General features: G+C 42.1%; 1 protein-coding gene across 1 annotated transcript; it reads left to right on the top strand.

Moving 5' to 3' along the window:
* The first annotated feature begins 515 nt into the window (after window positions 1-515).
* LOC109117854 (endogenous retrovirus group K member 19 Gag polyprotein-like) lies at window positions 516-1,469 on the top strand. The gene has a single exon (XM_019206649.1). It carries the CDS (start codon window positions 516-518, stop codon window positions 1,467-1,469), a length of 954 nt encoding a protein of 317 aa, XP_019062194.1.
* Window positions 1,470-10,710: the final 9,241 nt, after the last annotated feature.

A 10,710-nucleotide genomic window follows, 5' to 3' on the forward strand; every position in this document is an offset into this window, starting at 1 on the left:
TGATGCCAGTCCTTTATTTTACAAACTTCCCCTTGTGACTGCGTATAGGTGTGTCTTACCTTTATTTAGTGGTCTTAGCTTTTGTGATTGTATTTAGGTGTGGTCTTAGCTTGACCTTGTGGTCTTAATTTTTACAGTACTATTGCCTATCTTTCTCATGCCTGCTTGTGACTGAAATCACTCTTAAGGTGTGCCCTTGAAACTAATATATATACACCTACAGTTAGAAATAAAATTGCAGTAGCTACTACCTTCACTACTCAGTGCTGTGAGGTTTCTGACTGTCACCGCCAAACCTGTTTCCACCTTTCTGAAGATCCCTGTTCTCCTCTTAAAATCCAGTCTTTGCTCCCCTATGGTTGGTAGCAAGTGGCGCCCGAACAGGGACCTGAAAGGTAAGCTATTTTTTCTTTTTTCTCTAGTACTCAAAACAGGTGTTTAAGGTAGGCTCTCACTGAAGAAACTGCAGTCCTGCCAGAAAGTAGTCTGGTTAAAGAGTGAGTAATCTTGAAAGTATGGGTCTTTCTGGTTCTAAAGGAAGACGAAAATTCATTTCAGTATTAAGACATATGCTTCTAGAAAGAGGTTTAAAAGTCTCTGAAAATGTTGCTGGGGGATTTTATGATTTTATTCAAAAGGTGGCACCCTGGTATCCTGAAAATGGTAATCTTACTTTAGAAGATTGGAAAAGATTAGGAAGAGATATGAGAAAATATCTGTCTTCTCATAAAGAGGAGATGCCTCCACCTCAGACATTCCCGTTATGGGTACAGATAAGAGATATCTTATTGGAAAAATCTGATTTAGAATTTTTAATAGAAGAAGCCCCCTCAGAACAACATGAGGAAGGAGCCCCCATAAATAAATGTGGCCCACCAAAGTATGGAGCTACATGGGATGATCCTGATGATTGGGATCTAGAAGATGCAGGAAAATATGAGTCAGAGGAATATCACCCTGAGGAATATAATAATCCCCCTCCTCAGGTAATGATTTCTGCTCCTATAAAAAAACATGGAAAGCCGGTTCCAAAGCCAAGAAGGTATTTACCTCCAGTAGGATTTCAAGGTGCCATAGCACAGGCTAAGACAGAAGGGGATATGTCATTTACTTTCCCTGTTGTTCTATATGATGATGAGCAACCAACTTGCGAAGCTTTGCCTTTAAAAACATTAAAAGAATTACAATTGGCAGTAAAAAGTCTGAGACCATCCGCTCCTTATACTATTCAAATCTTAGAAATGATAGGTACTCAATGGCTAACAGTGTATGATTGGTTTCAAACTGCTAAGGCAACTTTGTCCCCAGGAGATTTTGTTCTCTGGAGAACAGAGTATGAAGAGAGAGCTAAAGAAGCAGTTCATAGTAGTTTCGCAAAAAAGGGAGCTAAGCCTACAATGTCCATGCTGCTAGGAAAAAAGGAGTTATTGAATGGATTCATCTCCCCCATGTACAAACCAAAATTTTGACAGCTCAGATCCTCAGGTAAGAAAGAAAAAAGATTTATGTGGGAATTATGATTACAAACTTTGGGATTTACCAATTATAGTGAGACTTTTCAATCTGGTCCAAAAGTTCCAGCTACTGAATGCATTATAAATTATAGGGATATTGATCAGTTTTGGACAACTGAAAATCAATATCCAAAATGGCTTCAATGTATTTTTCCTCCTTAAGGTAGCAAATATCAATTATTACATGATGAAGAAAATATCTGGGATTATTCTACTTCATCTAATTATAATTATACAGCCTACACTAATAATAACACCAATAAATTTAATGGGTATACTTTCAAAGATTCAGAGCCACTTAGAAGATGGTTCTCAGCTGGTTATATTACACCCATTTGGTTTTATACAAAAAATAATACTTATGCAGCTCAGCACACTGAGCTTTTTTGTCTTGCAGCTTCGGCTAATATGATATTGTTTAGAAAACCAAATGAATAGGTATCTCAACCTTTGATAGTGTCAGCATGTATATCTTATCCTTATGCACTATTGTTATGCTATCCTGAAAATTTTCAACTTTTATATAATATTACTTATAAGATATTGGGAAAAAATTGTATTTTAACCAACTGTATATCTTCTGCCTTTAATAAGTCATATTCAATCATGCTTATTGTACAACAGCCTTCCTATGTAATGTTACCTGTACATTTGAATAATGAACCATGGTATGATAATTCTGCAATGCAAGTATTACAATCTCTTAATGCTCTTTTACGCCCTAAAAGTTTTGTAGCAGCATTAACTTTAGGAATTTCAGCACTAATAGCTTTGTTAACTAGCTTTGCAATAGCCACCACAGCCTTAGTACAAGAGGTACATACAGCTAATTATGTTAATGAAATGCAGAAAAATATCACCTTAGCATTGACAGAACAACAACAAATAAACAAGAAGTTTGAATCAAAATTGAATGCATTGGAAGAAGTTTTATTAGCCATAGGCCAAGATGTTAGCAATCTTAAAATTCGAATGGTGACTAAATGTCATGCCAATTATAATTATATTTGTGTTACTCCATTAAAATATAATGCCTCTGAGGAATGGGAAAAGACTCGTTTGCACCTATTAGGCATTTGGAAAAATAACAATGTATCACATGACATTTCCTCACTGCAGTCACAAATTACCTCATTAAGCCAGTCACATCTGGACATCACTTCAGTGGAAGGTTTAACTTCATCCCTATCTTCGTCACTAAAGGCATTAAATCCCCTTTCCTGGGTCCACTATATTATAGTTGGAATTATAATTTTTTGAATTATTTGCATAATTCTAATTCTTTTCCCTTGCTCTTTTAGAATCTTTTCTCAAGCCCTGTCCCAGCTGCAGTCAGAGGTCGCTGTTCTACGGCTGAAAAACAAAAACGCGGGAACTGCCACGACCACTCCAGTGGAGTCTGCGTGACAATGCCGGTCACCTGGCAGAAATCAGACCCGAGGTATCTTCCCCACCGGTTTAAGACCCCTGGAAGTCCTTGGCACACAACGCATGCGAAGTCAGCAGTGAAGAGAATAGCTGGCCTCTCTGCCTGCAGTTTGGGGACATTGGGTTCATTTATAATTCTGTTCTATTTTGTCTTTATTACTATTTGTTCATTATCTGTAGAATTGTATTCTGGGCCCAGGAAAGATCAGGAACAATTAGCTGTTCCTAGAGATGGGGAGGTGTTGGGGCACAAGAGGACGGGCGGCAAAAGTGCTGACCCTGAGCCCCGGCCTGTGAAGTCCTGAAGGTGATCCTGAAGGTGACATGCTGAAGACAGTTGTTTGTTTTACAAACATCCCCTTCTGACTGCGTATAGGTGTTGTCTTACTTTGATTTAGTGGTCTTAGCTTTTGTGATTGTATATAGGTGTGGTCTTATCTTGACTTTGTGGTCTTAGCTTTTACAGTACTATTGTCTTTTTTCTCATGCCTGCTTGTGACTGAAATCACTCTTGAGGTGTGCCCTTGAAACTAATATATACACACCTAGAGTTACAAATAAAATTGCAGCAGCTACTACCTTCACAACTCAGTGCTGTGTGGTTTCTGACTGTCACTGCCGAACCGACTCCCACCTTTCTGAAGATCCCTGTTCTCCTCATGAGATCCAGTCTTTGCTCACCTACAGTCGGTAGCACAACTGTATTCCTTTTTGTGTGTAGGTCTCTGCCAGCCAGAGATTGAAACCCTGTTGTGAGGCACTTGTACCACAGAAGCCCTTAAGGCCTAAGAGAGTGCCTAGCAACTCTGAGTGCACCCAAGCCTGCAGAACTCTGTATACTTGGTGATAGGTTCAGTTTCACGTTAGAACACAAATGCACTTGGCAGAGGGCTTCTGCGGTTTAAAGTACAGTTTTCCCCTGGAAACAGCTTCTTTTGCCTGTTAGCCATTTAAAGCGAAAGCGGTCCGTTTCATGAATGTGAAGTACTCCACAGAGAAAGGTGCTGAAACTCTGTGAGTTAACCAGTGAATTCCACATCTTATGTGGAGTACAACTGTATTCATTTTTGTGTGTAGATCTCTGCCTGGCAGAGATTGAAACACTGTTGTGAGGCACTTGTACCAGAGAAGCCTTAAGGCCTAAGAGAGTACCTAGCAGCTCTGAGTGCACCCAAGCCACCAGAACTCTGTATACTTGGTGATAGGTTCAGTTTGATGTCAGAACACAAACGCACTTTGCAGAGGGCTTCTGCGGTTTAAAGTACAGTTTTCCCCTGGAAACAGCTTCTTTTGCCTGTTAGCCATTTTAAGCAAAAGCGGTCAGTTTCATGAATGTGAAGTACTCCACAGAGAAAGGTGCTGCAACTCTGTGAGTTTACCAGTGAAGTCCACATCTTATGTGGAGTACAACTGTATTCCGTTTTGTGTGAAAGTCTCTGCCTGCCAGAGATTGAAACACTGCTGTGAGGTAGTTGTTCTGGAGAAGACCTTAAGGCCTAAGAGAGTGCCTAGCAGCTCTGAGTGCACACAAGCCTCCAGAACTCTGTATACTTGGTGATAGGTTCAGATTGACGTTAGAACCCAAACAGCCTTTGCAGAGGGCTTCTGCGATTTAAAGTGCAGTTTTCCCCGGGAAACAGCTTCTTTCTCCACTTAGCCGTTTAAAGTGAAAGTGGTCAGTATCTTCCATGTGAAGTATTCCACGAGAAAGGTGCTGCAACTCTGTGAGTTTACCAGTGAAGTATACATCTTGGGTGGAGTACAACTGAATTCCTTTCTGTTTGTAGGTCTTTGCCTGACAGAGATTGAAACACTGTTGAGAGGCCCTTGTACCAGAAAGCCGTTAAGGTCTAAGAGAGTGCCTAGGAGGTCTGAGTGCCCACAAGCCTCCAGAACTCTGTATACTTGGTGGTAAGTTCAGTTTGACATTAGAACACAAACACACTTGGAATGGGGCTTCTGCGGTTTAAAGTGCAGTTTTCCCCGGGAAACAGCTTCTCTCGCTGCTTAGCCGTTTAAAGCGAAAGCAATCAGTTTCATGAATGTGAAGTACTCCACGAGAAAGGTGCTGCAACTCTGTGAGTTTACCAGTGAAGTCACCTCTTCTGTGGAGTACAACTGTATTCCTTTTTGTTTGTAGGTCTCTGCCTGGCAGAGATTGAAACCCTGTTGTGAGCCCTTGCACCAGAGAAGACCTTAAGTCCTAAGAGAGTGCCTAGAAGGTCTGAGTGCCCACAAGCCTCCAGAACTCTGTATACTTGGCGATAGGTTCAATTTGACGTTACAACACAAATGCACTTGCAGAGGTCTTTTGCGATTTAAGCTGCAGTTTTCACCGGGAAAGAGCTTCTTTCACTGCTTAGCCATTTAAATCGAAAGCGGTCAGTTTGATGAATATGAAGTACTCCACAGAGAAAGGTGCTGCACCTCTGAGTCTCCTCATGAAGGCCACATCATATATGGAGTACAACTGTATTCCTTTTTGTTTGTCGGTCTCTGCCGGGCATAGATTGAAACACTGTTCTGAGGCACTTGTGCCAGAAAAGCCCTTAAGTCCTAAGAGAGTGCCTAGCAGCTCTGAGTGCACACAAGCTTCCAGCACTCCGTATACTTGGTGATAGGTTCAGTTTGACATTACCGTACAACCGCACTTGGCATAGGGCTTCTGCAGTTTAATGTGCTGTTTTGCCTGGGAAAGTGCTTCTTTGGCCTGTTAGTGATTTAAAGCAAAAGTATCAGTTGCATGAATGTGAGATACTCCACCGAGAAAGGTGCTGCAACTCTGAGTCTCCCAGTGAACTCCACTTCTTATATGGAGTACAACTCTATTGCTTTTTGTTTGTAGTTCTCTGCCTGGCACTTATTGAAACACTGTTGTGAGGCACTTGTGCTAGAAAAGCCTTTAATGCCTAAGAGAGTGCCTAGCATCTCAGAGCCCCCCCCCAGGCATCCAGAACTCTGTACACTTTTTTTTTTAGATTCACTTTGTGGTAACAATCAAACACACTTTTCGGAGTTCTTTTGCAGTTTAAATCGCAGTTGTTCTTGTGAAGCAGCTTCTTTCACAGCTTAGCCAATTTTTACCAAAGACATCAGTTCTCTGAATGGGAAGTACTCCATAGAGCAAGGGACTGCAACTCTTTCAGTTGAACTGTGAAGTCCACATTTCCTATGCAGTGCAACTCTATTGCTTCTTTTGTTTAGTCTCTGTCTAGCATAGATTGAAGAACTGTTGTAAGAGGCTTGTAGCCAGAAAAGTTCTTAGGCTTAAGAGAGTGCTTAACTGCTCTGATTCCACACAATCCTCCAGAACACTTCAAACTTGCTTGAGGGGTTCACTTTGAAGTTAGAAAGCAAATGCACTTTTCAGAGTGCTTCTGTGGTTTAAACTAAACTTTGCCCCAGTAAGCAGCTTGTTTCACTGCTTAGCCCAGTGAAACCAAAGCAGTTAGTTTCCTGAATGTGATGTACTCCACAGAGTAAGGAGCTGCAGCTCTGTCAGTTTAGCAATGAAGTCCACTTCTCACACACAGTGTAACTGTGTTCCTTCTTGTTTCACTGCTTAGCCCATAGAAACCAAAGCGGTTAGTTTCCTGAATGTGATGTTCTCCACAGAGTAAGGGCCTGCAACTCTGTCAGTTTACCAATGAAGTCCACTTCTCACACAGAGTGCAACTGTGTTCCTTCTTATTTGTAGGTCTCTGCCTGGAAGAGATTGAAACACTCTTGTGAGGGCCCTGTAGCCAGAAAAGCCCTTAGGCCTAAGAGAGTGCTTAGCAGCTCAGAGTCCCCACAAGCCTCCAGAACTCTGTAAACTTGTTCATAGTTTCAGGTTGAGGTTAGAAATCAAACTCAATTTTCAGAGTGCTTCTGCTGTTTAAACAGCACTTTTTGCTGGGCAGTTCCTCCTTTCAGCACTTAGCCCATTGAAACTAAAGTGGTTAATTTCCTGAATGCAAAGTAGTCCACAGAGCAAGGGGTTTTAACTGTGTCAGTTTCTCAATGAAGTACACATCTCATATGGAGTGCAACAGTATTTGTTCTTGTTTGTGGGTATCTGCCTGGCAGAGATATGAGCACTGTTGTGAGAGGCTTGTTGCCAGAAAATTGCCTGGGCGTAGGAGAATGCTTAGCTGCTCTGAGCCCCCACACATTTCCAGGATTCTCTACACTTGTTGATAGTTTTACTTTTAGGTTAGAAAGCAAAGGCACTTTTCAGAGTTCTTCAGTGGTTTAATCCTCAGTTTTCCCCGGGAAGCAACTCCTTTTGCGCTTAGACAAATGAAACCAAAGTGGTTAGTTTTCTGAATGCGAAGTACCCCACAGAGCAAGGGGCTGCAACTCTGTCAGTTTACGGCTGAAGTCCACTTCTCACACAGAGTACAACTGTATTCCTTCTTCTTTGTAGGTCTCTGCCTGGCAGAGATTGAAACGTCTTGTGAGGGGCCTGTAGCCAGAAACACCCTTAGGCCTAAGAGAGTGCTTAGGAGCTCTGAGACGCCACAAGCCTAAAGAACTCTGTACACTTATTGTTAGGTTCACTTTGTGGTTCAAAATCAAATGCACTTTCAGAGTTCTTCTGCAGTTTAAACACACTATATCCCAGGAAGCAGCTTCTTTCGTGACTTAGCCCATTGAAACTAAAGCGGTTATTTTCCTGAATGTGAAGTACTCCACAGAGCAAGGGGCTGCAACTCCATCAGTTTTCCAGTGAAGTGCACTTCTCATATGGAGTGCAACTGTATTCCTTTTTGTTTGTAGGTCTCTGCCAGGCATAGATTGAAACACTGTTGTGAGAGGCTTGTAGCCAGAAAAGCGCTTAGCCCTAAGAGAGTGCTTAGCTGCTCTGAGTCCCCACAAGCCTCCAGAGCTCCGTGAACTTCTTGATAGGTTCTATTTGAAGTTAGAAATCAAACACATTTTTCAGAGTGCTTCTGCTGTTTATACAGCACTTTTCCTCAGGGAGCAGCTTCTTTCACCACTTAGACCATTGAAACCAAAGTGATTAGTTTCCTGATTGTGAAGTACTCCATAGAGTAAGTGGCTGTAACTCTATCAGATTACTCGTGAAGTCCAATTCTCATAAGAAGTGCAATTCTATTCCTTCTTGAGTGTACATCTCTTCCTGGCAGAGATTGAAAGCCTTTTGTGAGGTGCTTGTATGCAGCCAGAAAATCCCTTAGGCCTAAGAGAGTGCATAGCTGTTCTGACTCCACCCAAGCACCAGGACCTCTGCAAAGTTGCTCATATGTTGAAGTTGAGGCTAGAATGCAAACACACTTTTCAGAGTGCTTCTGAAGTTTAAACCAAACTTTTCCCTAGGAAGCAGCTTCTTTCAACACTTAGCACATTGAAAGCAAAGTGGTTAGTTTCCTCAATGTGATATACTCCACAGAGCAAGAGGCTGCAACTCTGTCAGTTTTCAAGTGAAGTCCGCTTCTCATGCAGAGTGCAACTGTATTCCTTCTTCTTTGTAGGTCTCTACCTGGGAGAGATTGAAACATTCTTGTGAGGGGCCTGTAGCCAGAAAAGCCATTTTGCCTAAGAGAGTGCTTAGCTGCTCTGAGTCCCCACAGGCCTCCAGAAATCTGTAGTCTTGGTGATAGCTTCAAGTTTAGGTTACAAATCAAACGCACTTTTCAGAGTGCTTCTTCAGTTTAAATCACATTTTTTGCCCAGAAGCAGCTTCTTTCGCTGCTGAGCCCATTTTAAACAAACTGTCAGTTCTCTGAATGTGAAGTATTCCACATAGCAAAGGCCTCAACACTGTCAGTTTACAAGTGAAGTCCACTTCTCATATGGAGTACAACTGTATTCCTTCTTGTTTGTATCTCTCTGCTTGGCAGGTATTGAAGCACTGTTTTGTGAGGCTTGTATCCAGAAAAGCCCTTAGGCCTAAGATAGGGCTTTGCAGTCAGCCTCCACCCAACCACCAGGACCACCGTAATCTAGCACATAAGTTCAAGTTGAGGTATGAAATCAAACACACTTTTCAGAGAGCTTAGGTGGGTTAAACTGCACTTTTCTTTGGGAAAGCAGCTTCTTTCACAAAGTAGCGCATTGAAACCAAAGCGGGTAGTTTCCTGAATGTGAAGTACTCCACAGAGCAAGGGGCTGCAACACTGTCAGTTTACAAGTGAAGTGCACGTCTGATATGGAGTGCAACTGTATTCCTTCTTATTTTTAAGACTCTGCCTGGCAGGGAGTGAAGCACTGTTGTGAGAGGCTTTTAGCCCAAAAATTGCTTAGGCCTAAGAGAATGCTTAGCTGCTCTGAGTAGACACAAGCCTCCAGAACTCTGTTCACTTGGTGATAGGTTCAGTTTGAGGTTAGAAAGCAAGCACACTTTTCAGAGTGCTTCTGTGGTTTAAACTACACTTTTCCCAGGAAGTAGCTTCTTTCATTGCTTAGCCCATTGAAACCAAATTGGTTAGTTTCCTGAATGTGAAGTACTCCACCGAGCAAGGGGCTGCAATTCTGTCCATTTACAAGTGAAGTCCCCTTCTCATATTGAATGCAACTGTTTTCCTTCTTCTTTGTAGGTCTGTGCCTGGCCGAGAATGAAGCACTGTTGTGAGGGGCTTGTAGCCAGAAAATCGCTTAGGCCTATGAGATTGCTTAGCTGCTCTGAGTCTGCACAAGCCTCCAGAACCCTGTAAATTTGTCGATTGATTCAGTTTGAGGTTAGAAAGCAAACACACTTTTCAGAGTGCGTCTGTGGTTTAAAATGCACTTTTGCCCTGGAAGCAGCTTCTATTGCTGCTTAGCCCATTGAAACCAAATTGGTTAGTTTCCTGAATTTGAGGTACACCCCAGAGCAAGGGGATGCAACTCTGTCAGTTTCCCAATGAAGTCCACTTCTCATATGGAGTGCAACTATATTCCATCTTGTGTGTAGGTCACTGCCTGGCATAGAGTGAAGCACTGTTGTGAGAGGTGGGTAGAAGGAATCACCCTTAGGCCCTAGAGAGTGGGTAGCTGTTCTGACTTCACCCAAGCACCAGGACCTCTGTAAATTTGGGCATATGTTCAAGTTGAGATTAGAAAATAAATGCACTTTTCAGAGTTCTTCTGCTACTTAAATGACATTTTTCCCCGGGAAGCAGTTTCTTTCACTACTTAGCCAATTGAAAGCAAAGCGGTTAATTTCATTAATGTGAAGTACTCCAAAGAACAAGGGGCTGCAACTCCGTCATTTTACAAGTGAAGTCCACTTCTCATATGGAGTGCAACTGTATTCCTTCTTGTTTGTAGTTTTCTGCCTGGCAGAGATTGAAGCACTGTTGTGAGAGGCTTGTAATCAGAAAATTGCTTAGTCGTAAGAGAGTGCTTAGCTGCTCTTAGTCCCCACAAGCCTTCACAAATCTGTAAACTTGTTGATTGGTTCAGTTTGAAGTTAGAATGCAAAAGGTCTTTTCAGAGTGCTTCTGCAATTTAAAACACTTTCCACCAGGAAGCAGCTTCTTTCACAGTTTAGCATATTTTAATGAAAGACGTCAGTTCCCTGAATGTGAAGTACTCCACAGAGGAAGGGGCTGCAAGCCTGTCAGTTTACCAGTGAAGTGCACTTCTCATACTGAGTTAAACAGTATTCCTTTTTGTTTGTATGTCTCTGCCTGGCAGAGATTGTAGCTCTTTTCTGAGAGGCTTCTGCAAAGCTTTGCCCTTAGATCTAAGAGAGTGTTTAGTAGCTCTGACTCTCCACAAGCGTCTAGAACTTTGTAAACTTAGTGATAAGTTCAAGTTCAGGCTAGAAAGCAAATGCACT

Source organism: Fukomys damarensis, unplaced genomic scaffold (assembly GCF_012274545.1).
Source record: "Fukomys damarensis isolate Sample0158 unplaced genomic scaffold, DMR_v1.0_HiC HiC_scaffold_4, whole genome shotgun sequence".
Classification (NCBI taxonomy): domain Eukaryota; kingdom Metazoa; phylum Chordata; class Mammalia; order Rodentia; family Bathyergidae; genus Fukomys; species Fukomys damarensis.

What these genes read in the sequence shown, in the direction of transcription:
- LOC109117854 (XM_019206649.1), top strand. Translation starts at nt 516, where the DNA reads ATGGGTCTTTCTGGTTCTAAAGGAAGACGAAAATTCATTTCAGTATTA.